This window comes from Mustela lutreola, chromosome 8 (genome assembly GCF_030435805.1).
Source record: "Mustela lutreola isolate mMusLut2 chromosome 8, mMusLut2.pri, whole genome shotgun sequence".
Taxonomy (NCBI): domain Eukaryota; kingdom Metazoa; phylum Chordata; class Mammalia; order Carnivora; family Mustelidae; genus Mustela; species Mustela lutreola.
In genome coordinates, this window is record NC_081297.1 from 56,012,598 (window position 1) to 56,040,480 (window position 27,883).

A 27,883-nucleotide genomic window follows, 5' to 3' on the forward strand; every position below is an offset into this window, starting at 1 on the left:
CTGTTAATAAAAATACAAGTGGCCTCAAAGAGCCTCAAAGAATCGGTAACCTGTTCCAGCAGAGGTCTATAAGCTCTCTGGTCAGTGATGGCTCAGAGGTTTTCCTATATGGGGTGGAAAGGCCTAGATGACTCCCGAGGGCCCTTCTACGCAGCCATAAGCCTGTGATAATTGCAGGAAAGTACAACAAACCCAAATGCCTCTAATATTAACTTCTCACATAGGGGTCTCGACTGAGTGTACAAATGGGCAGACTATTATATGAAGTAAGCGAAAAAATTAAAAAAGAAAAGAAATCAAGGTTGGCTTTTTTTTTAAGGGTTGAAAGCAAAAACAAGTGAGTAAAAAAAGTAATGAGAGATGAAAAAGGCATAGGTTACTACTTTAGTAACCTGCCCCCCTCTTAAGAGTGTCAACAGTAATACAATTACTAGTAATAAGAATTTTGTGTGTGTGTGTGTGTGTGTGTGTGTGTGTGTGTGTCAAGTGTCAGGAACCGTATCAAGTGCATTATTATTCAAGCAACTAAGAGAGCCTTACAAAGTTAAAGTGGATTCCAAAATCTATAGTCCTCTTACTAAAAAGTAATCATAACAATAATAATTGTAGGGAGGGTGGGTGGGGTCTGATACTTAAAACAAGACCTGCAGTATTTAAAATGGATTTACGGGGCACCTGGGTGGCTCAGTGGGTTAAAGCCTCTGCCTTCGGCTTGAGTCATGATCTCAGGGTCCTGGGATCGAACCCCAAGTCGGGCTCTCTGCTCAGCAGGGAGCCTGCTTCCCACTCTCTCTCTGCCTGCCTCTCTGTGTACTTGTAATCTCTCTCTCTGTCAAATAAATAAATAAAATCTTTAAAATGGATTTACTTTGGGGCACCTGGATGGCTCAGTGGGTTAAAGCCTCTGCCTTCTGCTCAGGTCATGATCCCAGGGTCCTGGGATCGAGCCCCACATCGGGCTCTCTGCTCTGCAGCAAGCCTGCTTCTCTTCCTCTCTCTCTGCCTGCCTCTCTGCCTACTTGTGATCTGTCTGTCAAATAAATAAATAAGATCTTAAATAAAGTAAAATGGATTTACTTTAAAGAAAAAGGGAACAAAGATCTCCCTGAGGCTCAGTCTTAGGAACAGCATAGTTAAGTTACAGGTTGACGCTTTAATACCATTAACACTTCTCTCAACATGGAGCGTTGAGGCCTGTAAATTCCTCCTGGGGCTCATGGTCAGCCCACCACCACCTTCAGATTCTACCTCCATATCTCCTCCTCTGTTTGTCTCTTCCACTGTAAGCAGTTATCCATTACTCAGCTCCTGAGTATGCTCACACTTACCATTCATAAAACCTATTCCTCACAATCCTAAGAGAGGTTTTTTTATCCCTACCCATTTTTTTGTGTGTGTGCAGATAAGGATAGAGGGGATCGGAGAGTTAAGTCAGTCTTCTACACCTGATAAGGAGAGGGACCAGGATTTGAACCCACGTCTAACTCTGCAGTCCATGTTCTTTCCACTATGTTCCACTTCATAAAAGGTACAGTCCTATGTTCCACTTCATAAAAGGTACGGTCCTGGTCCCTACCCATCTTTGTATTTCCCCACACCAGAACCTAGGAGGCATTCAATATACATTTCCAAGTGAATACAACCTCATGATTCCATTACCACTCTTCTTCCCACCTCCCTGAGTCCCAAATAAGAAGACTGGAGAATCTTCAGGTGGTTGACTTTTGAACTATAATGGGCAGCTATGAGATAGTAACCTTGCTTTAGAACCAACAGGTTTAAGATTTTTTGTTTTCTAAATATACCTGAAGTAAACTTAGAAAATCCATAGATCAATGTAAAGGAGTTAAGAAATCTCTAGTGCAATGTCCCTGGGACTAGAGAAATTGGTCAGCAGGTAGGTGTGTCCCCTATTTAACCCACAGCAGTAGTTCTTGACCCTTTGAGGGTCGGGCCTTTTTGAGAATATGATTAAGTTCCCCAGAAAAATGCATTCAGATGTATATACACAGGATTTCATAGCCTATTTCAGAGGTTTCCACACTCAGAAGCCCATCTATGTATGAAGGTTAAGAACCCCTCGCAATGAAAAACGGTTTGCAAAACTGCTTTTGTGCCCTCAGCAGTCATGCCTTAATTAACGTGACTCTTACAACTCTGCTTCACCAGGACTATGAAGTTCTCAAACCACTGCATAATTTATATAAGAAATCGAAGGACCTGGGGCGCCTGAGTGGCTCAGCGGGTTAAGCCTCTGCCTTCGGCTCAGATCATGATCTCAGGATCCTGGGATCAAGCCCCGCATCCAGCTCTTTGCTCAGTTGGGAGCCTGCTTCCTCCTGCCTGCCTCTCTGCCTACTTGTGATCTCTCTCTCTGTCAAATAAATAAATAAAAATTTAAAAAATTTCAAAAAAGAAATCAGAGGACCTGTCAGATCAGTGCCTGTGACTGAAAAAGGCAAACTCCCATCCAACTCCTTCCTCATTCCACAAGCAAGAGTAGGGCTGAACACGGCCTCAACACCTCCTCTAATAAGGGAAACTGAGGCCCAACCTGCTGCCCCCCGCCCCACGCCACCACTCCCGCTCCAAAACGCTGAATCTACCTAGACCCTACGCAGAGGTGCCTGAACTCTGCTCATGGGGCTGAACCCAGAGACCCTTCCCTGCGGGTCTCGGACACCATCCGGGCCCACCCCCAGCCGACCCCCGGCACCCGGGCCACGGCTCCTACTTGTCTCCAGAGTCTTCAGGAGCATAAGCTGGCACTTCTGGTTGTTGGTGAAGAAGCTGGAAAGGAACCCTTGCCCGGGCTTCCCCTCAGCCAGCCGCTCGGGTAGGACCTGGCACGCGATGTGTTGCTGCTGCAGCTGTTCCTCCGCCGGGGGACCCGGCGGGCGCTCGTCCGTAGCTCCTGCCATGCCGCCCGCGGACCTCGCCGCTGCCTCACCTCCCGCCTCGGGCGGCTGGGGATGAGATCCGGGAAAGGCAACAACCCTCCAGCCAACCTGGCCGCGCCGAACCTCCTTCCGCCCAGCCCACCCGGCCCCAGGTAGGGCGAAGGCGGCAGAGCTCGTAGGAGGACGTTGGGGCGGCTGGGCCTCCAAGCCCTGCAATGGACGCGGGGCGGGGCGAGAGGAGCGGGGCGGGGCGAGAGCGCGGGTGGGGCGGGGCGAGAGGCGCGGGAAGGAATGGAGGCGGGGCTCCAGATCCCTACAGAGGGAGTCAAACCTGGGCGCTGCACTGGCTGGCGTTTATCTCCAGGGCTGATGTGGGCTTCGCTGGGAACCCTCGGCGTGGTTGGCCGATCCTCATAAGCATAGTTCCGCAGCCCACCTCCTCGTGGGCACTCAATCCTCAGTACTGGCCACTAAAGTCCCCTCACGCTCCGAAGGTCTCAGGCATCCTCCCATTCCCTTACTTTTCCACCAGCAGGCCAGTTGCAATCTGGCCCACCCATCTCCTGATGTCCCAAGCCATTTCGAAAGCAGTGCTTTTCAGAAACGTTTGAAAGCTGCCATTATAATTACTGGTCATATCAGTATCTTAAAATTTTTTTCTACCTCACCTGGGCCCAGTGGCCCACCCTGCACTTTTGTCACCCCAAATAACTTTATGCTAACAAAACACAACCAGTTTACTTCTACCTCCAACCCTTAATTCACTTCCATTTTCAAGCCCCTTTACTCAGTCCTTATAATCCAGGCCCTGATCAAATCTACCTATCCCCCAGGGCTTTCCCAGATACCTTAATCAAAATTATTCTCTCCTGATCTCCCAAGGTACAAAGTACTCTGCATGTTTTATCATTTTCATCACAACCTGCCAGGTTTTAACTAATTTGTATTTCTCATTTTCCACTAAATTTTTTTAAGATTTTATTTACCTATTCAAGAGAGAGAGACAGAGAGTGCACAAACACAGGGAAGGGCAGAGGGAAAGGGAGAAGCAGGCTTCCCACTGAGTGGGGGCTAGATCCCAGGTTCCTGTGCTCTCAACCGGAGCCAAAGGTACACAGTCAACCAACTGAGCCACCCAGGCGCCCCTCTTTTTCCACGAAATTACTCAGTTCAGCTCACGCATTTATTCAGCACCTACTAAGATGGCCCAAACATAATGGCAGAGACTGAGGAAACAATAATAAGAGAATTGATGAGGTTGAAGAGGAGCATATGATTTATGTGAGAAATGTATAGAAATAATATAGGCTCAAGAGACCTCGAGGATTATGAACAGTGCTTTATGTGTCATGGATGCTTAATAAATATCTTGATTGAATATGCATATCAAAACCACAATGAGATATCACCTCACACCTGTGAGAATGGCTAATTATAAAAAAAAGACAAGGGGGCACCTGGGTGGCTCAGTGGGTTAAAGCCTCTGCCTTCGGCTCAGGTCATGATCCTGGGGTCCTGGGGTCCTGGGATCGAGCCCCACATCGGGCTCTCTGCTCCGTGGGGAGCCTGCTTCTTCCTCTCTCTCTGCTTGCCTCTCTGCCTACTTGTGATCTCTGTCTGTCAAATAAATAAATAAAATCTTTTAAAAAATTAAGAAATTAAAAAAGACAAGAAATAACAAATCTTGGTGAATAGGTGGAGAATAGAGAACACTTGTGCACTATTGATGGGAAGGTAAATTAGTGAAGCCACTCTGAAATACAGTATAGAGATTCTTCAAAAAATTAAAAATAGGACTACCATATGATCTAGTAATTCCACTTCTGGGTATTTACCCAAAGAAAACAAAACACTAATTTGAAAAGATAACATCCAACTCATGTTCACTGCAGCATTGTTTACAATAGCTAAGATATGGAAGCAAACTAGGTGTCCATTGATGAATGAATGAAGAAACGGTGGTATAAAAAAAATGGAAAACTGTTCAGTCGTTAAAAAAAAAAAAGAATGAAATCTTGCCACTTGCAGCAACATGGCATTCGTATTGATCAGGAAGTGGTAAAAGCACTAATTTGTAGTGGATTTAATCAAGGATACATGCTGTAATCACAAGGATAACCATTAAAAGAACAGCATTAAAGGGCAAAACTAATGCACTAATGAGGGGGGAAATAAAAAATAAGCAAATTGGATGGGATGCTAGGATTATTCATCATTTGAAATTTGAAATATTACAAAACTACAAACACCTCCTACATACAGATTGCTAAAATTATAATAGTTTTCTTAAACCACTTTTTATTGAGTTACCTTGGATACATTACTTCTAACCTCCACTACAACCCTGTAAGTATTAATATCACTATTTTGCTGATCAAAAAAAAAAAAAAAAAGTGGGTTTCAGCCATATTGAATAATTTATCCAGGACCACACAGCCAATTTTTAATCTATTTAGGGAACTAAAACATAAACATATAGAAAACTACACTATTACAGTTATTGTAATGGGTCCACAATACTCAGGAAAGGCTAGATGGAGAAGATGGGCCCTGACATTGACCATATCCTGTAAGCACATGAAATACTATTTGAAATATCATTCAGCTAAATGAATAAGAAAATAAATGCAAATTAAAAGCTGTAATTTTGCCCTACCAAACTAACGAACTTTTTTTTCAATATTCATCACTGAAGGCAACAAAGAAAACTAGGGAAAAATATGCCAAAATATGATCCGTAGTTGTCTAGGTATTGGGATATTTTTATTATATTCTGAATTTTCCTAGTGTTCACAATAAGCATGTATTACCTTTGTATAAGAAAAGTAAACTTTAAAAAATTGAATAAGCTTTCAGCGCAATTTGTGTAACTTCATCCCTTTATAGTATAAAGACATAGAGTGGAATGGAAAGGTGTTAGGAGAGCTATAACGAAGTGCAAATACAAAGGACTAGGTTAAAAAGAGAAAAGTAAAGACCACAAATAAGAGTATGGGCAAAGATTTAGCTAACGGGATTTTCATTTCTCCACGGCAGCACTAATTAAGAGCAAAAAGGATAGAAAATTTCAATGTCAGAGAGATATAGTGGAATACATGAAACCATGTTGTTGTAGCCTTTTTAGGTATATTCATAAAAATTAAGTTACAAAACGACATAAATGTGATTCCATTTTGAAATCTCATTTACTATATGCATGGAAAGGGTCTAGAAGACTGCTCCAGTGTTCACAGTGGTTATTTTTATGTGGATGAAATTTGGGTGTTTTGTTTTCTTTTGTGCTTTTGTTCGTTTTCTAAAGCAAAAACTGTTGCTTTTTTATTGGAAGTTTTTAAAATATATCATAGCTATTCATGAAGTTGCTATCATTTTAAAGTGCTTTCCATCTTTCAGCTTTTTAATTACATTTAATCTATTATTTGAGGGCCAACAAAAATTCGGTAAGTTTCTAGCCTTTCCTCAGCTTTCCAGTCATTTTTGAATTTGGGAAAGAAACAAAACGGTCCCCACAGCCCTCTGGGGGAATACACGACACCACCCGCGGCCGCCAGCGACTGACCGGAATCTACTTCCGGAAGGAGTCCGCCCCGCGAACCAGAAGCGAAAGAGAGCCGGCGCGCAGCATTCTGGGAAGACCTGCGGGAGCTGGGGTGGGCGGGGCTGCGGTTCCTGGCTGTTACCAGGACAACTGGAAGCGATTGGCGGTTTTCCGAGGTTTGCAGCCGTTAAGCTGCAGAGGCTGAGATGCTCAGAGGTTGTTTGGGATGACGAAAAGGGCAAGAGGGCTTGTCTAAGAGAAGACTGTCCTATCAGGAGGTTTTCTAGTCGTGACCCGCAGCGGGAACACCTGCCCTGGGGCTGTGGGTCGTGCCCCCCTACTCTTGCCCCCTGCGGTGAAAGTAAGAGTGGTCCAGTGACTCCTGTCACTTCTCTGATTTTCTTCTGCCTTGTAGAAAATGAAACTTGGTAATTGCAGTATCACATCGCATTGTGTTTTAATAGCAAGGTAAAAAAATTTTTTTTTTCCAGTTGAGGAAAATTACAAGAAAAGGAAAAAGAAAATCCACCAGTCATTCCAACTGTCTGGCAGTGACTTAAATTTTTCATTTTATTACCTATCACTTCTTTTCCCAGCACAAATGTTTTTTACACAGTTATCCTTATTTGAGGAAAATCATCTTGTATCCGGCTTTATATCATATATATATGATACAATTATTGTTAAAATCTTAGCAACAAGGAAGGCTTTGAAGATCTTAATGTAAATCTATTTGTAGTGAAGAGACAGAGATGAAGGGAATGCAGCAGGTGAAGACAATTCTTTCAAGAAGTTTGGCTGTAAAGGAAAAGAGAAGGGTCAGTAACCAGAGAAGAATGGCAAATAAAAGAAAAAAGTTGGGGTTTTTCCTGAAGAAGAGGACATTTAGTGATATTTATTATTACAAGAGGAAAAACTAGTAGTCAGAGGTTAAACATACTGCCGAGAAAGCAAATAACTGATTGAATAATTCCCTAAAGAAACAGAGGAGATAAGATCCACACTTCAAGTACATAAATTAGTTTAGGAGGTGGAACTGGGTAGGAGGATGTCAAGATGGATTATGGATGTTAGTAATTTTAAAACTATTACAAGTTACAAGTTGGCAAGAGTAAGAAAGATCTAGATACAAATGGCCAACAATAGGTATGCTCAGCCACATTAGTAGTAATATAAATGGAATATTAAATACCTATTAAATTGGAAAAGATTAAAAAGCAGATAATATATGTGTTGGGCAAGGGCTCAGCTAAACAGGCCCTGCAGGTGGGAATAGAAACTTGTACTTCTCTCCCCTCCCCCAGGCACTTTAGAACTACATAAACTTAAAATGTGTATATACATTGTCTAAGCAAGTATACTTCTAGGAAGTTCTCAAAAGGAAATAATCACAACTGCATACATCTATTAAGCTAGATGGAGTTCACTTCAGCTTGTGCACTAATGAAAGACTGGTGAAATATATTACACCAGTACATACTTCTTAGGCATGGATAACATGGTTGCAGATAAGAGAGGTTCACTTATATTAGTTTCAGTAAGAACATCTTCAGGTTTTACTGCTTTTTGATGGAATCTCTGTTATGGAGGGGAGGCTCCTCAGAAAGTAAATCTCTTTAATTACCTTTCTCATTTGGAGGCAAACAGCACAGTGTGGGGCCCTGGATAAGCAGCAGGTGACATTCTGGCTTGAAGATAGGCATATAGAAGGGCTCTTGGGTGGCTCAGTCCCTGAGGTATGTGACTCTTAATCTCAGAATTGTAAGTTTGAGCTCCATGCAGGGTGTAGAGATTATGAAAAATAAAATCTTTTTTAATATTTTAATATTTTAGAATATTAAAATAGAAAAATAGAAATAAAAATAAATTAATAATAATAAATAAATAAAAATAGAAAATATTTTTTAAAAAGAAGAACATCTTCAGGTTTTATAGGAAGGGAATGTAGAGTTGCAGTCTGATTGGCTGGCCTGATACATAATCAGCGGGATGCTGTGAACCATTAAAAATTATTTAGAAGACTATTTAGTGATAAGGAAATATATGTAAAATACATTGTTACAAGAGAAAAGTGGGATATGAAAGCAGCAATATGTAGGTTCTTAACCACATGATGGTTTTTTTGTTGTTGTTCTTTAGGTATTCTGCTTTCTGCTTATCTGTATTATACATGATATATATTTTATAAGGACATATAAAATGTTGCTCATTTAAAGATGTGAATAACTTTACAAGTAAGGAAAGAAGTTGGGGAAGTTCTCTCCTGATAACCTTGAAGGTGATTATACCTCTCTGTGAAGTAGGAGATCAAAAGAAATTAGATGCTTTAAAAACCTGTAAGACCTGTTTTTAAAATATATTTTATAGATACTTATTATTTATCAATGCCCCACCAGTCTCACAAAAGATTGAGCATGCTCAGAAAGAGATATATGCTATAGTAGAAGAAAATGACCAGAAGAGGCAAAAGATAACTGGAAAACAAACAAGATCAAAATAAAGGCAAGCATATGTTAATATCCAAAAAAATCATGCCAAAAGGTCCTTTGTAATTGCTAGAGGGGTGCCACCACAAATTAGTCTCTGATGTTCCTAGAAACTAAAACAAAAGGAAACGTAGTTCTAAGTGTCATATGATCTATTAGAGTTTTTCTTAATTTGCTTAAAAGAAGTATAATTTGGTATAAAAACCTGAGAAAAAATTCCCCCTAAGCTCCCTACAAGGCAATAATATGAGATTCATCTATTACTATTTTTATTTGTGTTTATTCTTTTTTTTTTTTTTTTTTTTTTTTTTTTAATTTTTTTTTTTTAAGATTTTATTTATTTATTTGACAGACAGAGATCACAAGTAGGCAGAGAGGCAGGCAGAGAGAGAGGAGGAAGCAGGCTCCCTGCTGAGCAGAGAGCCCGATGTGGGACTCGATCCCAGGACCCTGAGATCATGACCTGAGCCGAAGGCAGCGGCTTAACCCACTGAGCCACCCAGGCGCCCTATTTGTGTTTATTCTGTTTTTATAGAGTTTAGGAACATCTCAGAAAGGCCATACTCCTCTTTACTAATTCAGTAATTACAAGCATTCATTAAGTACTGTAAGATACAGAAACTATGTAAGACAAAGTACCTGCCCTCATCTATTGTGAAAGAATAAATATAATATATAATAGCATGTTTACAATATATAATGAATAACTAGTAAGATTAATAATGAGTATGATGAGTAATAGAATAATTAATGTGAGTAACTATAAATCAAGGCACTGTTTGAAGCAAAAAAGTGAGATGGGATTCCTGTAGTATATAGAAATACTTTCAGCCAGTGGGATCATGTTTAACCATTTGTAAAAGGGAATGATATTCCCCCCCTTTTTACAGAGATTTGATAAATTTGATAAATTGTCCAGGGTCACATGGCTAGTAAAGGACAGAGCCAGGATTTCAAACCGGACCTCTCCCATGCAAACCACCTTCTTAACTGCTGCACCTTATGGGAGAGGTAGCATTCAAATAAACTTTAAAGGATGAAAAAAGTTATGTCAGGCAGAGTCTGGGCAAAGAGAATCTAGGTGGAGAGAATAGCACTAAACAAAATCAGAAAGTTTGGAAAGCATAGGGTCTGTTTTGGATAATACACACATACACCCCAGACAAGGGAGATAAAAGTAGGTAAGCACTAGAAAAGACTAAAAAGGTTGGGATAGATTTTTTTAATTTTTAAGGATTAGGGCATAGCTTACCTGATAAAAGAGTCAGGTCTCGGGGCCTGATAAAGCAAGAATTTTAAGCACAGAGACCTTGAACCTGAAAATTCTATGTGAGGGCTCTTAATGGGAAATATGAGAGACATTAGGTCTAGGCTAAGGATTCTCCCCACCCAGGTGAGGAGCGGGTCTAATGGCAAATAATAGAATCCTGCTACACATTAACTGTGTAAAATTGCCCAGGTAATGTAAGTTATTTGGACCTCAATTTTTTTTTTAATTTCTTAAAAGAGGAGGAAGAAGACTATCAGGATGATATCTTAATATCTCTTCTAGTACTAGCATCCTGTGATCACATATGCCAAAGATTGCAAATTCAAATGCCTAAATTAAGGATCTGGAAGGTTTGATAAATAAGTAAATGAATTTGAAGTAAGAAAAATAAGGAATGGTAGAGATTAGAGTGGTAGTTTAGATGCCCCATCTAAAATTCAAGCCAATTTTTTCATGAATGGGGACCCAATGTTGCCAATTTTCTAATTTTTCATGAGAAACAAGAATACCATAATTTTAAGAATATAATACAGAACAAACAAAACACCTCTACTGGCTAAATACAGTCCATGAGTCACTAGTTTTCAACCTCTGCTACAGATAAAAGGGCCTAAACAAGAATACCAAGTGTTTGAATGAAAAGAAATAAATATGAAGAAAGAGGAAGGAATCAAGGAGAATACCAAAATTTCCCCTAGGTAATGAGGAGGAGGTGGGAGCATTAAGATAAATGTTAAAAATCATGGGGCGCCTGGGTGGCTCAGTGGGTTAAGCCGCTGCCTTCGGCTCAGGTCATGATCTCAGGGTCCTGGGATCGAGTCCAGGAGCATCGGGCTCTCTGCTCGGCGGGGAGTCTGCTTCCTCCTCTCTCTCTCTCTGCCTGCCTCTCTGCCTACTTGTGATCTCTCTCTCTCTGTCAAATAAATAAATAGAATCTTTAAAAAAAAAAAAAAAGATAAATGTTAAAAATCAGTAGAAGTTTTGGAGAGAAGGTGCTTGGCGGTGATTTTTTTGAACACAGGACAGACTTCTCCGTCATAGGTGTCCACAGCACACAAACAAATTAAGCTATTGAGTTTGAGAAATCTGTGGGATTTAGCAGGTCAAATGGGCACAAGAAATGTAAGACAGGAGTTTTGGGAGAGAGGATGAAGCAGGAGTTAAAGGTAAAAGATTCATTCTCTCAAAGTTTTATTAAACATACATCAAAATAAGTATTTGTTATTTCTTAAGATTCTATATTCTATGAGGGCAAAAACCACATTTTTTTCACCACTTATCCAGCACCTAGTATAATGCACAGTAGATGCTTAATGTATGTAGATTTAAAAAATTAATAAATATACCATGTGCTTCACAGTATATAAGGTACAGTGTTGAATTAGGAAATGTTCTCAAGTTTATAGATTAGAAAGCAAGTCAACTCTTATATATATAATTAACTAATCTCAGTTTGAAAGCAGTACCATTAAAAAAAGGCACCATGGAATTCAGAAGACAAAAAAAATGTTTAGAAGAAGTTACACTGGGCTTTGATAATAGATAAGATTGGATCATGCAGATGTTGGGAGGAACTGGTCAGAAGCATCTAAGTTAAAGGTGCATACTTTTCTTCTGAAAGTAGGGAAGTGTTTGAGACTGCCAATATAGTGAATTAGAGAATCAGTTTGAAGCCAGAGCCTTGAGAATGTAAATGTAGCCACATGTAAAGGTAAGGAAGGAGAACCAACAAAATAAACAGGGAAGAAGTCATCAGAAAGCTAAGAGAGGCATCAGGAGAATGAGTTACATAGAAACTAAAAATCCACATTTCGGGTGCCTGGGTAGCTCAGTGGGTTAAAACCTCTGCCTTCTGCTCAGGTCATGATCCCATAGTCCTGGGATGGAGGCCTGCATCAGACTCTCTGCTCAGCAGGGAGCCTGCTTCCCCCTCTCTCTGCCTACTTGTGATCTCTCTCTCTCTATCAAATAAACAAAATCTTTTAAAAAAATTAAAATTAAAATCCACATTTCAAGAAGGAGAGGTCAGTCAGTATTGTCAAATACTACAGACAGCAGGCCAGCAAGAAGGAGGATTTAAAGCCATTGGATTTAGTGATTAAGGAAATAATTGATGACTTTCAACTAAACAATTTCTTTATAGTTGACCAATGAATATGAGGAGAGGAGCATAAGAGACCAGTAGAATTTTGATTTGCTGAGGGTGGAAGAGAATGGAGTTACTTAGGAGCGGGGGGTGAATTAGAAGAGGAGAAGACTAGGTTGCAAAAAAGGGTAAATTCATAAAGCAAAATTTTACAGGATCTAAACAGTAATGGGAAAAACTAGAAAGAGAAAAACTAAAAGAAAAAGGGAAAGAGTCCTTTGTCAAGAATCAGGACACCTGGGTGGCTCAGCTGGTTAAGCAGCTGCCTTCAGCTCAGGTCATGATCCCAGCGTCCTGGGATCGAGTCCCACATCGGGCTCCTTGCTCAGCGGGCAGCCTGCTTCTCCCTCTGCCTCTGCCTGCCATTCTGTCTGCCTGTGCTCGCTCTCTCTCTCTCTCTCTGATAAATAAATAAAATCTTTAAAAAAAAAAAAAGAATCAGCATTATACTTCTAACAAATATATCTCAATAACAAAGATAATATTTTAAGTAATCTCTCAATATATTTTTCCTACTTGGTTACCTCATTTCTTTTTATCCTTATGGCCCAAAGTAACTTCTGATATACTGAAAAATAATATTAGAACTTTAACTTAATAATATTTCTTTTTATTGGGGAAGGTATGTGCTATGATGAGTGCTGTGAAATGTGTAAACCTGGCGATTCACAGATCTGTACCCCTGGGGATAAAAATACATTATATGTTTATTAAAATAAATAAATAAATGTAATTTTAAAAAATAATAATAGTAATATTTCTTTTTTTAATCTTTTTTTTTAAAGACTTTTTTATTTATTCATGGACAGAGAGAGATCACAAGTAGGCAGAGAAGCAGGCAGAGAGAGAGAGAGAGAGAAAGAAGCAGGCTCCCTGCTGAGCAGAGAGCCTGATGCGGGACTTGATCCCAGGACACCGAGATCATGACCTAAGCTGAAAGCAGAGGCTTAACCCACTGAGCCACCCAGGTGTCCCAACTTAATAATATTTCTTAATGATTTCTTAAAATCCTCTTTTTATAAGTGAATGGATATCACAGTACATAACTCCTGCATTTTTTGTTATTCACATCCCTTCAAGAATCCACTCCTCTGCAAATGTAGCTTGTGTAGTTCAAGTGAGGCTGATTCCCAAATCCCCACCAAGCCCAGATTTGAGCCCAGATCTGGCCAATGACAACCATCACCAATACTTTCACTTACACTATAAGGAAAAAGACTGTCTTCCTCTGACGTTGCAGGAGCTAAGGACCATGTAAGCCTGGAGTAGATAGGTCACCTTTGCCACCACATGGAGGCTTGTGTAAAATTGGAACCTGGAAGACAGAAACCAAATCCTGATGATGTTAGTTAGTCCAGCAATCCAGATATACCTCACGACTAGTTTGACCACTGGACTTTTCAGTTAAATAAGCCAATTAACTCTCTTTTATGCTTAAACTTGGGTTTTATCTGGACTTCTGTGATTTACTACTCAAAACATCCTAATACAGGTATCCTTCATTAGGTCAGCATCATTTCTGTTTCTTCTATGCCTTTATTTTTTTTAAGATTTTATTTGTTTATTTGACAGAGCAGGGGGGCCAGCAGGCAGAGGGAGAGGGAGATGCAGGCACGTCACTGAGCAGGGAGCCCAGTGTGGGGTTCAGATCCCAGGATTTGGGTATCATGACCTGATCCAAAGACAGATACTTAACTGACTGAACTACCCAGGGGCCCCTCTATGCCTTATTTTAAATTTGTTACTCTAGAATGTACTCTGTAATGTATTCCACAGTTCTCACTAAATTAATCCACTAAATTTAGTACAATTTATACTAAATTTAGTACAATCTCAATCTTAATCCCAGTGGTATTTTAAGAACTTTTTGTTGTTGTTTGCCTGTTTGGGAACTAGGCAGAATTACCCCCAAAGTTCACAGAGAGGGGGAAAAAAGCATTTAAATACCAAGAAAAATAGGGGAATATAATCAGTTACTGAAACATATTATAAAGCAAGAATAATAAACATAGGGTGGTGATAGAGTATGACTGAACAGTCATAGAACAGAATCCAAAACTTAAGTATATATATATATTTAATATATTTGCCATATTTAATATATGGTAAATCAAGAAATGGTTAATTCAATAAAGTATTTAATATTTTAAGGTCAATGAGCCAGATTTAGGGGGAAAAATAATCAGATCTCTACCTTATTCATCACTCTAGAATAAATCTCAAATGGGTACATGACTCAAATCTGAAAATTAAAGCAAGACTGATTCTCAATATATATTGGTTGGTGTATAGTTGATACAATCTTTAACAATATCTGCTAAATTTTTAAATGTGAATACCTTTTGACATAGCTTTTCAATTCTAGGTATTTATCCTAGAGAAACAAAATATATGTATAAAGATAAGGATGACAATAGAGCACTGGAATATCAAAAATAGTATACACATGTGGAATAATTAAGTTATGGAATATCTATACCATGCAACCTCAAAGAAGCAATATCACAACCAAGAGGTGAAAATTGATTCTGTGGAGGGGGGGACAAAAAAAAACTTATTTTTTACATACAAAGCACAAATATATACATAAAGTACAGCTTATATGTGGTATCGAAATTTCATGGAAGGGATAATTAAGAAAAAAATGTCTAAACAGGCTTCATGGAACAATGATGAAAAAAAAAGACTGAGAATAACTGATCTATAAAATTCATTACAGTCCAACTGTTGAAAAGAATGAGGTAGATGTATATTAACAAAAGAGGATGCCCAAGATGCAGGATGTTTTAAATGAAAAAGAAAGAAACCAGTGTAGATAGCCTTGTGGTGAAAAACGACTTCTTAAACATGACTCTAAAGCCCAATACTATTAAAGTTTAGGTTAAACTACACAAAAGATTGGGGGGAAAGATCATGGGGAAAAACCCTACCCACCCACTACCCTACACACACACACACACACACACACACACACACACACACACACGCACACATTAGAATTCAAGTTGAAACAACAACCCAAGATAAAGTATTTGCAAAATACATGAAAAAGTATATGCCATTAATAAACAAAGAGCTCTTGTATGTCAATAAAAAGGTTTAACACCCTAACAAACACATCTGCTAAAGACCATAAATAAGCAAATCACAGACACACCAAATAAGCATATGAAAATAGTTATATTCTTGCTAGTTAAGAAATACAAATAATCCCAGATTCCTGGGTGGCTCAGTCAGTTAAGCGTTTGCCTTCAGCTCAGGTCATGAGCCCAGGGTCCTGGGATCAAGTCCGGAGACAGGCTCCTTGCTCAATGGGGAGCCCGCTTCTCCCTCTGCCTGCTGCTTCCCCTGCTTGAGCTCTCTCTTCTCTCTGACAAGTAAATAAATAAAACAATTTTTTAAAAATTTTTAAAAGAAATACAAATAATCCCAGCAATGAGATAACATGTTTTCATTGGATTAGACAGGTTTGCAAAGATTGGTGTCAGCAGAGATATGAGATAGGGCTCTGAGTATAAATAGGTTCAGCCCTTCTGAAGTACAGTTTGGCAACATGTATCAAAATGTTAAATACAAATACCTTTGAATCAGCAGTGATACTTCTAGGAATATATCTAAAAGTGATCATCAGATAGTCCAGAAAATATGCATGTGTAAGAATGCTCTTTATAATATTGATTAAAAATTGGAACCAACTTAAAATTTTATATAAGAGTCTAAATGTACTTTTGAGTGAAAAGAGCTTGTTACAAAGCATCATGTTCATTGTAATGCTATTTATATAAGTTATGTATAAGTACACATAGAAACAATATTTTTTAAATGTTAGTGGAAATTTCTGAGGAATTTCAAGTGAGTTTCAAGCCTATGCAAAAATGAGAGAATAGTATGAACTCCTGTGTACCCTTCTACTCACCTTCAACTCTTATCAAATCTTAGTTCATCTATATTCCCACCCACTCCTTCACTCAACCCAGTTTTTGAGGTAAATCCAAAACATTTTATCTGTAAATGGTTTAATATATACCTCTAACAGATAAGGATGATTCTGAGACAATGTCAATGCTATTACTAACAATTCATTTATGAAATCAATTATATCCAATGTTCAAATTTTTTTAAAGATTTTATTTATTTGACAGACAGAGATCAGAAGTAGACAGAGAGGCAGGCAAAGAAAGAGAGAAGGGGAAGCTGAGCAGAGAGCCTGATGCCGGGCTTGATCCCAGGACCCTGAGATCACGATCTGAGCTGAAGGCAGAGGCTTTAACCCACTGAGCCACCCAGGTGCCCCAATTGTCAAATTTTTTATTCTTATGCATTGTTTTACAGTTCGATTGAGGTCCATACATTACAATTCATTCATATATTTCCTAAGCTATAGGTCTTTCCCCCTTCCTTCCTCCCTTCCTCTCTTTCTCTCTCTCTCTACCCACTCTCCCCAACCCCCAGCTCCCACCCCTAACCCCGGTTCCCTCTTCCAATTTACTTGGGTAAGTGACTGGGTTATTTGAGCTTAGGAGTTTTGAAAGTAGACCTGAGCCTGACATTTATGGACCTGGGACAACAGCACAAATAGAGCTCAAATACCACAGTTAAGATAAAATAAAATGCACAAAACTTAACTGTTCAGTTCAGTTAATTTTAACAATTATATACATCCATGTAGCTTGCTCCCAAAACAAGGTAAAGACTATTTTCATTACTTCAGAAAGTTTTCTCATGAGTCTTTACAGTTAGTTCCTCTCTACCCACTGAGCCTGGGGTTACTATGAATAAGGCTGCCATGAACTTTCTTGTACATGTTGTCTTGTGGGCATTTTCATTCTTCTGGGTGAATACTTAGGAATGAAAATGATAGTTTAGCTTTAAAAGAAACTACCAAACAGTTCTTCGAAGTGGTTTACTAGTTTACATGTACAGAAACAGTGTATGAAAGTTCCAGTTGCTTTTTGTGCTGTTAACAGATGTTGACTATCATTACTTAGACACATTAATTAGGGTTTACAAAATAGCGTTATTCTAGCATTTATTTATTTGCTGAAACGCTTCTTTAAAGAGAAAATTCCCTTAAAATGCATTTGGTTTCCCTGAAATACAACTCAAACAGGAAAGTAAGGATTAATGTGTAATTCTTTATTTACCAATTTTCAAAATGATGAGTTCTCTCACATTCATCAGAGACTGACAGATAGTGAAAGGGTTTTTTTCAGAATTATTATTAACTCATTAACTTAAACATATTTGATGTGCTGAATCCATTTCAATTATCATCGTTACTGATGCTCATACTGTCCTATCTTTAGCCAGTGGGGAATCTCTTCAAATTAGCTTCTGTTTTCTTTCACACAATGCTCTAAGTCTTTGATAACTTCCTTCCCTTCAAAATGACAAGTCGTTCCAGACTAATCTTCAACCTTTCCTGCAGCAGACACAGAATCAGCCATCTTCCCAAGGAATCCTGGTTTTTTTTAATGGGAAATGGTATCTCAGAGGCCACAGTCTGGTAGGGTGTTTATTGGTAGTGGATGTTCCTGGTTTCTAGACCTTTAGAGTGGGTGAAGTTATGAAATGTGTCATTGTCGTCGTTGTTGTGTAAAGATTGTATTCATTTATTAGAGAGAGAAAGAGAGAACATGCATGAGTCAGGGAGGGGCAGAGGAAGAAGGAAAATCAGACTCCACGCTGAGCAGGGAGCCTGATGGCAGGGCTGCATCCCAGGACCCTGGGATCATGACCTGAGCTAAGGGTAGATGCTTAAACAACTGAGTCACCCAGGACCCCTGAAATGTGTTGTTGTTTTAAAGACATAACACATATGTCCAGTTGAAAGTTAGGACTACCCTCAGAAGTCTCACATCTGTGTCTCCTTTTTCCCATGCCTAAAATCAACATAATTACTCATTTGCTTTATAACACCATGTACAAATAACAGTCTCAGAATACAATCTTGGCACTACAACCACAATATGATTACTGAAAACAGTTTTGTTTTTTGGTGTTGTTGGGCTAGAGGGGCCTTTCTTTAAGCCCTTTGTTATTAGGGTATATTTCCTTATGGATATGTACTCTATTACTGTGTTTTAAAGCCACTTGGAAAGGTTCCACATGTGTGGTTATGCCACCAACTCAATACATAGTTAGATTAATTTGTTTAATCTTGATTGCAATTTTTAGAGATTGCATTTTTAATGTAGCTTTGCTTTATACAAACATAAAATATTTACATGGTTCTAAAGTGAAGTCTATAAAACAAGAGCTGTCAGAGAAAAATCTAGCTTCTACCCCTCTCCAGTCTGTGTTGTCCTTCCTTCACTATATAAATAACCATTTATTTTTATTATTTATCCTTCCATTTTTATATATATAAGCAATTATAATCTTCTAAAACAAATGATAGCATACTATGCACTCGGTTCACTCATTAAAGTGTACAATTTAGTAGTGCCTGGCTGGCTCAGTTGTTTGAGCAACCGACTCTTGGTTTTGGCTCAGATCGTGATCTCAGGGTTGTGCCATCAAGGCCTGCATCAGGCTCCATGCTGAGGGCAGAGTCTGCTTGGAACCATCTATTTCCCTCTCCCTCTGCCCTTCCCCACCTGCATGCGGGCTCTCAGGCTCGCTCTCTCTAACAAATAAATCTTTAAAAAAATATATAGTATACAATTTAATGATTTTTAATATATTCTCAAAATTATGCAACACGACTACAGGTTTAGACCATTTTCATAATCCCCAAATACCCTTCATGCTTTAATTATCCCCTTATGGCCCCCCAATTCTCCCTAGCCATAGGCAACCACTAATCTACTTTCTGTCTCTATAGTATAAATTTGCCTGGTCTGGTTATTTCATGTAAATGGAATCATACAATATGCAGTATTTGAGTCTGGCTTTTTTATTTACCAAATGTTTACAAGGTCCGTTCATGTTGTATATGTATTGGTACTTCATTACTTTCTATTGCTAAATATGTTCCATTATGTGGGTATACCACATGTTATTTATCCATTTATTAGTTGATGGACATTTGGGTTGTTTCTACTCTTTAGCTAGTGAGAATCATGCTGTTATGAACATCTGTGTAGCATAGACTTACCCTTCCATTTCTCTTGAGTGGAACAGCTAGGTCATATGGTATCTCCATGTTTAACATTTAGGAGAACTGTCAAACTGTTTTCCAAAGGAGCTTGCACTATTTTACATCCTTTCTCCCCAGCATTGTGGTTTCCAGTTTCTCCACATTCTTGTCACCACTTGTTATTGTCCATCCTTTTTCTAATAGCTATCTTAATGGAAGTGAAGCAGTATCTCACTGAGTTTGGTTTGAATTTCCCTAATACTAATGATGTAGAGCATCTTTTCATGTGCTTATCAGCCACTGGTATATTTTTTTTGGAGAAATGTCTGTTCAAATCCTTCACCCATGTATCGATTGGGTCATTTGTCTTCAGTTGCTATTATAAGAGGTTTATTTTATATGTTCTGGGTACAAGTCCCTTACCAACTTGTGATTTGAGCATGTTCTCTCCCATTCTGCTTTCTTTTCATTTTCTTTTTTTTTTTTTCTTTAAGATTTTGTTTCCTTATTTAGTTAACAGAGAGTAAGCACAAGCAGGTGAAGTGGGAGGCACAGGGAGAGGGAGAAGCAGGCTCTCCACTGAGCAGGGAACCCGACATGGGCCTCAATCCCAGGACCCTGGGATCATGACCTGAGCTGAAGGCAGATCCTTAACCCACTGAGCCACTCAGGCACCACTTCTTTTCATTTTCTTGAGAGTGTCCTTTATTGGTTAAAGTCTAATTTATCTACTTATTCTTTCTTTTGTTGGTACTCTTTTTAGCATCATGTCTGAGAAGGCTTTACCTAACCGAAGGCCACAAAGATTTATTCGGATATTTTATTCCACAACTTTTACAATTTTAGTTCTTACAATTATGTCTATGATTCATATTTATGAATTTTATGTATGTAGGAGTCTAACTTAATCCTTTTGCATGTGAATATCCAGTTGTCCTGGTGCTATTTGTTGATAAAACTATTCTTTTTTTTTTTTTTTTCTGATTTAATTGTGTTGGTACCCTTTCGAAAATCAATTGACTAGGATCACCTTGGTGTCTCAGTCGTTAAGCGTCTGCCTGGAAAGCCTCCTTCTCCCTCTCCCCCATCCCATGCTTGTGTTCCCTCTCATGCTGTCTCTCTCTTAGTCAAATAGATAAGTAAAATCTTTAAATTAAAATAAAATCAATTGACCATAAATGTAATAGTTTATTTCTAGATTCTCAATTTTATTCCATCGATCTATATATCTGTTCTTTTGCCAGTACCACAATGTCTTGATTACTAAGACTTTACAGTAAGTATGAACGCAGGAAGTATGAGTCCTTCAACTTTGTTCTTCTTTTTCAAGATTATTTAGTTACTCTTAATCCCTTGCATTGCCATATGAATTGTCGATTTCTGAGAGAAAGCCAGCTGGGATTTTGATAGGTATTACATTGAATCCACAGATCAGTTGGAGAGTATTGTCATTCATCTTAGCAATATTAAATCTGCAATCCATCAGTATTGGATGTTTCTCTATTTATTTATGTCTTCTTTAATTTCTTTTAACAGCATTTTGTAGTTTTCAGAGTATAAGTTTTATACTTTTGCTAAATTTATTTCCAAGTATTCTTTTTGATGCTCTTGTAAAGGGAATTTTTTTTTAACTTCAAATTTCTCCTTGCTTTTTTTTCAGGATTTTATTTATTTATTTGAGAGAGAGAGAGACAGAGACAGAGCATGAGTCGGGGGGAGGAAGGAGTGGGAAAAGCAGACTCCCCACCGAGCAGGGAGCCCAACACAGGAACTCAGGTCTCAATCCCAGTACCTGGGATCATAATCTGAGCTAAAAGCAGATGCTTAACCAACTGACCCACCCAGAAGCCCCTCCTCCTTGCTTTTTTAATTTACCAGTAGACCTGAATATCACTCCGTTGTAGTAAATATACATATTCTTCATTCCTCTTTACAACTGCAATTATTTTCTTAGTTTATGGTTTAAATTTTTCACAAGTATTGTATATGCATATAATATAACAAAAAATATTATTTATCAAATGAAATAAGTAAAATAATGTACCTATCAGATAATTACCGTCATCGCTAGTTAAGAAATGTGGCAAAATTAACATCTGAGAAATGCCAATAATTACTTGACAGCTCACGTCTTCTAAGAAAACTTGTTTTTTGTAGATTTCCTTTCCCTAAAAGGCTGTTTACTGGACAATATAACTACCTACTATCATAATCACTGATTGGGCCAAGGAATGTGGCAGTATATCCGATATCAGTCCCCTTTTCCCTTTTTTCATTCAAATGGAAAATTTATGTGTTTAGATATCTGTGTCCAAATACAATGAAAATTGTAGTTAGCCTTAAGCCTTAAGAGGATTAATCCTGATCAGTTCCAGTCAGTTGTGATAACTGCCATTTCCCTTGCCAACAGCAGCCAATGAGATACCAAAGGGTAGTCTGCTGAATGCCTTTTGTGAAAGTTGTTCCTTGCTCTCAGACAGGAACGCAAGATAGGATAGTTCATTTTCTGTCTCCTGGTCCTGTTATCCCCTGAAGCTGTGGCAGCTTTCATGACTCCAGAGGAAAAGCCAACATGCCGAGGAAGACAGAACAAAAAGATGGAAGGAATCTGGGCCATTGATGAGGTCACTGAGGACATGTCCTATCTCCATTTTATTGTTACATAAGATAGCAAATGTTTAAATGACTTTGAACTGGATTTTCTATTACTTTCAGTCAAGAGTATCATGATAAAAGTACATGCCTGATTCAAGAGTAGCCAATCGCGGGGTGCCTGGGTGGCTCAGTGGGTTAAAGTCTCTGCCTTTGGCTCAGGTTATGATCCCAGAATCCTGGGATCGAGAAATCGGGCTTTCTCCTCAGCAGGGAGCCTGCTTCCCGGTCTCTATCTGCCTGCCTCTCTGCCTACTTGTGATCTCTCTCTCTCTGTCAAATAAATAAATAAAAATCTTTAAAAAAAAAAAAAAAGAGTAGCCCATCCCTAGGCTGACTAGTTGGACACAGATAAGTGTAAGGTGTCACCCAATCACATTGATCCCAAGCAGAGAGCTAAGGCCCACATATTTCTGCTTAAATCCACAGCCACTCTTCAGCTCTGGCCTCTCTGAGGCCTAATCCCAGTATGTGTCCTATGTGTAGCATGCCAGGAAATTTTGTGTCCCTTGCTGCAATTATCACTTTAGCTTGAATGTCTCTCTCTCTCTCTCGTAACCAAGTGAGTCTGACTAGAGTCAGACTAGAGTCTGACTAACTTTGGAGAAGTTAGTACCTTGGAAAATGTCCCATTTCCTTAAAAAAGGATATAGACTTTATTACCTTTAGCCTAAAAAGTATAGTAGATGCATTATACTACAATTTTACTTTTCTATCTACCCCTATAACTGAAGAAGAAGCCAAAGAAAATCCATTTGATGGGAAAATGTGGGGTCAGGCCTCAAACCTCCATAGAAAGGTCTAGTATTTTATATTTTTCAAGAAGAAATTATAGTCATTTGGAAATTTTCAGGTTTTATTTTGATTTGAGACTTAGTTGCAGAAGTTTATGACCCTCTTTTCCAAGTACTTCAACATGTATCTCCTAAGAGCAATGGCATCCTCGGGGTGCAGGCAGCTAAGTGGTCTGACTCTTGATCTCAGCTCAGCTCTTGATCTCAGGATTGTGAGTTCAAAGCCTATATTGCGCTCCATGCTGGGTATGGAGACTATTTTTTTAAAAAGGGAAAAGAAAAGAGGAAAAAAAAAACAGAATAATGGCATTCTCTTACCCAAACACAAAGCGATTATAAAAATCAGAAAATTCACATGTAGACAATGTTATTATCTAATGTCGTCCATACTCAAATTTTACTAATTTTTGCAGTATTGTCCTTTAGAGAAATCTTTTTTCCCATTCCAGAACCACATATTTCATGTAGTTATCACATCCCTTTTCTTTTTTTCTTTATTTTTCTTTATTTTGTTTGTTTGTTTTTTAATAACATCTTTGTGTGGAGTTTTTCCTTTTTTTTTTTTTTTTTTTTAAGGTAGACTTTATACTTAGCATGGAGCCCAATGCAGGGCTCGAACTCATGATCCAGAGAACAAGACCTGAGCTGAAATCAAGTTGAGTGCTTAACTGACTGAGCCATCCAGGTGCCCTTGTTTGTTTTTTATAACATCATCATCATGTCTCTTTAGTCTCTTTAAATCTGAAACCATTCCTCAGCCTTTCTTTGTCTTTCATGACAGTAACATTTTTAAAGAATACAGGACCACTGTTCTGTTCCCGTTACTTCCTCATGCCTCCATTCAGATTATACATTTGGGGCAGAAACACTACACAAGCAATATATGTCCATCACTTCAAGAGACACCTCAGCTTGTATTATTTGTGATGATGTTTTCAATCTTGATCTCTCAGAGGAAGTGGTTTCAGCTAGATTTGTCTTGTTTTTCTGTTTCTTTTTAATAAATAATGGTAGATATATACTTTGAGGCTATATAAATATCCTGTTCCCCAGTAAATTTTCTACAACCAACTTTTAGCACCCACTGATGATTCTTGCCTAAATAGATTATTAAACATAAATGGTGATTTTCTAACTCTTGCCATCCCTCCTACATTGATTACTTGGCATTCTACCATAAAAAGCCTTCCTTCTCCCTGCCCTTTGTGATATTTACCTGCTTGTTTTCAATGTCAGTATGAATTCATGGAGTCTTTTTTGTTCAAGGAGATCTAGTCCGTTCACATTACTGCTCATTTTGATGCTCAAATTATCCCTGGTTTGGCCAGAGGAGGCCCATCAACTGGCTTCCTTACTTCCTGGCATAGCAAGTGCTCCAGGCCCTTGTTGCATTTCCTTGCCTTAGCCACAGAATAGTCAACACTTCAAGAAGCCCTCAGTTTCTTTTAGAAGGTAATGTTCTTAGAAGCCAAGGTTTAGGGGCACTTGGGTAGCTCAGTGGGTTAAAGCCTCTGCCTTCAGCTCATGGGGCTCTCTGCTCAGTGGGGAGCCTGCTTCCCCCGCCCCGCCCCCCAGCCCCTCTCTGCCTGCCTCTGCCTACTTGTGATCTCTGTCAAATAAACAAAAAAATGTTTAAAAGGGGTGGCAGGGTGGCTCAGTAGGTTAAAGCCTCTGCCTTCAGCTCAGGTCATGATCCCAGGGTCCTGGGATGGAGCCCCGCATCGGTCTCTGTGTTCAGCAGGGAGCCTGCTTCCCTCTCTCTCTCTGCCTGCCTCTCTGCCTACTTATGATCTCTGTCTGTCAAATAAATAAATAAAATCTTTTTTTTAAAATGTTTTAAAAAGAAAAAAGGATACCAAGATTTAGGAAGCAGGTCTCTTCATTGCTCCACACTCTTTCACCAGATATACCTAGGAAGTAGTTTTCGTTTTGTTTTAAAGAAAGAAAAAAGCCTGAATTTTTACCAGTCCAGCACCTAAGTGTTCGTCCTCCTTCCCAAATTCCATATTGGTATATCCTCTCTCCAAAACTGAGAACTCTGGCTCCCAGCAGTATCGGTATGGTTTCTTATTTGCTCAATACTATATTATATACAAAATAGTTCCAGAATTGCTACATCTGTACCACTAATAGAAATAAACCTGTTAAGTGGAGTTCAGGATTTCTTTGCAGGTTTTTTCTGTATTTAGACTGAGGAAATATATATATAGATATATATCTATATATATATACTCAAGGTACTACATTCAAACATTACTTGAATAAGTTCTTTTTTATTCTATTTGATTATCCATTTGATGTGCAATTCAGTTTCCTTGTTTCTGTTTGTATTCAGTTTTAGAATTTCTCCCCCAAACTTATGGATTTTACTTTATTTTATAAGTATGTAAAATATTAGCATGGTTCCACAAGTCAAAGCTATATACAAATGCTTATCCAGAGAATCTTCATTCTCTCCTGTATCCCCTCCATTCTGTCCCCTCTCTCCTGTAGGCAAATTTCATTAATTTTTGGTTTATTCTTTCAGTATATATTTTTGTAAAAAGTGAGCAGATACATGTATATTATTTATCCTCATTCCTTACCCAAAAGGTAGCATATGATATACTCTTCTGCTCTTTGCTTTTTTCACTGAGCAGTAAATCCTGAAAGTCACTCTATAAAAGCTGCCTAGTACTTTATTATGTGTATATTTCTCTATTATGAATCTTCAGTCTCTCTCCAATGTGTACATATTTAGATTATCTCCAACATTTCGCAATTTACTCATTTAAAAAAAAATACAATCAGGGGCGCCTGGGTGGCTCAGTGGGTTAAAGCCTCTGCCTTCGGCTCAGGTCATGATCTCAGGGTCCTGGGATCAAGTCCCGCATCGGGCTCTCTGCTCAGCAGGGAGCCTGCTTCCTCCTCTCTCTCTGCCTACTTGTCATCTCTCTCTGTCAAATAAATAAATAAAATCTTTAAAAATAAAAATAAAAATAAATACAATCATAGGGGTACCTGGGTGGCTCAGTGGATGAAGCATCTAACTTCATCTCAGGTCATGATCCCAGAGCCCTGGAATTGAGCCCCACATCAGGCTCCTTGCTCAATAGGGAACCTGCTTCTCCCCCTCCCTCTCCCTCTGCCTACTGCTCCCACTGCTTGTGTGCTCGCTCTCTCTCTCGCTCTCTCTCTGTCAAATGAATAAATAAAATATTTAATAAAAAATAAAATCACAACCACCATATATATCCATGACTGGAGCTGAAGGCAGAGGCTTTAACCCACTGAGCCACCCAGGTGCCCCATTTTTTTAATTTTTTAAAAATATTTTATTTATTTATTTGACAGAGATCGCAAGCAGAGAGGCAGCTGGGGGGGGGGGGCGGCACGGAGCAGGCTCCCTGCGGAGCAGAGAGACCCATGCCAGGCTTGATCCCAGGACCCTGAGATCAGGACCTGAGCTGAAGGCAGAAGCTTAACCCACTGAGCCACCCAGGCACCCCATGCTTCCTCACTTTAAAAAGTAAATGATTTTAGAAGTCTTTTCCAATACTAAAATTCTATTTTTAATGGGAAAAAATAATCATGTGTATTTAAGACCTGTTATGAACAGAGAAGGTCACATACTACTTCTTTGGGTCAACCAGATAAATGAAAATTTGCTGAAAAAATATTTCTTTTTCTTGCTTCATATATTATTGCCAGGTGGTGTCACTGTGTATAGATCAAAGGGAATAGCAAGTGACAATCATTCCTCTACTTAGTAAGAGCCTGAGGCTTCTCATATATATATACACACACATACACACACACACACACACACACACACATATGTGTATATATATATATTTAATTACATAATGTTTACACTTTAAAAATTCAATTTCAGTGCTTCCTTATTCTCTGCCTGGGCCATCTAATATGGTCACCACTACTCATGTGTGGTCAGTAAGAATTTGAAATATGACTAGTCCCAGTTGAGGATGCACTGTAAGTGTAATATCCACACTAGATTTCTAAGACTTAATTTGACCAAAAAAAAAAAAAAAAAAAAAAAAGAATGGAATATATGTCATTAACATTTTTATATTGATTGCATGTTGAAATAGTTTTTTAGATTGATCAGCTTATATAAAATGTATTATTAAAATTAATTTCACCTTTTCCTTGGGGCGCCTGGGTGGCTCAGTGGGTTAAGCCTCTGCCTTCGGCTCAGGTCATGATCTCAGGGTCCTGGGATCGAGCCCCATGTCGGGCTCTCTACTCAGTAGAAAGCCTGCTTCCACCTCTCTCTCTGTCTACCTGTCTGCTTACTTGTGATCTCTGTCTGTCAAATAAATAAATCTTTTTTTAAAAAAATTAATTTCACCTTTTCCTTTTACCTTTTTTGATGTGGCTATTGGAATTTCCTAAGTGGCTCACATTATATTTCCATTGGACAGGACTGCTCTAAACAAATGAGAAGTCTACATAACATTAATATTCTCCAAAACAATGTTGTCACTGACTTTTAGTAAATTAAATTTACTAAGAACAATGGGGGTTTTTTCCTGTGCATATTCTCTGGGGAGAAAATCAATACCTACTCTTAGTGACTTTTACATTTTAATTTTTTGGAGTGATCTTCAAATCACTAGATATCAGTAGCTGTCTGGTGAAAACTGCCTGTCATACTCAGTGGTGTGACCTCATTTCATGGAGCCCATCAGTAAAAGATCAGGCTGAGATGATTCATTCAGTTTCACTATCTAGGAAATTCATATCATTAAAACTGAATTAGCTCAGTACAACCTAGCTAAGTGCTCTCCCAGGTTCAGGGATAGCTTTGGGTGGGAGATGATGAGACTTAACACTAGGAAGCCTCCTTTTACCCTGCTCGTCTCCTCTGAACATTATCATCTGCAAAGGGTTTTCACCTGGGTCCATAAGACGTGCTTTGGGGCGTCCATGAACAGCTTGAAATTGTATTCAGTTTTGTGTGAAATTGTATTCAGTTTTCTCTCTCTTCTAGAGAGAAGATCTGTAGCTCTC

General features: G+C 38.7%; 1 protein-coding gene across 4 annotated transcripts in view; it reads right to left on the minus strand.

Moving 5' to 3' along the window:
- The window catches only part of ATP23 (ATP23 metallopeptidase and ATP synthase assembly factor homolog), a 102,618-nt gene that overhangs the window by 12,635 nt on the left and 62,100 nt on the right, over positions 1-27,883 (minus strand). The window contains exon 2 of one of the 4 annotated variants that reach the window (XM_059184783.1): positions 13,543-13,655. Coding sequence is in view for 3 of the 4 variants with exons in the window: in XM_059184784.1 (XP_059040767.1) it covers positions 2,708-2,921 (214 nt within the window). In the remaining variant the exon portion in view is untranslated. Of the gene's footprint in view, positions 1-2,707; positions 3,141-13,542; positions 13,656-27,883 lie in introns of those variants that run through there. The other 3 variants (XM_059184784.1, XM_059184785.1, XM_059184782.1) reach the window with 3 other exon arrangements.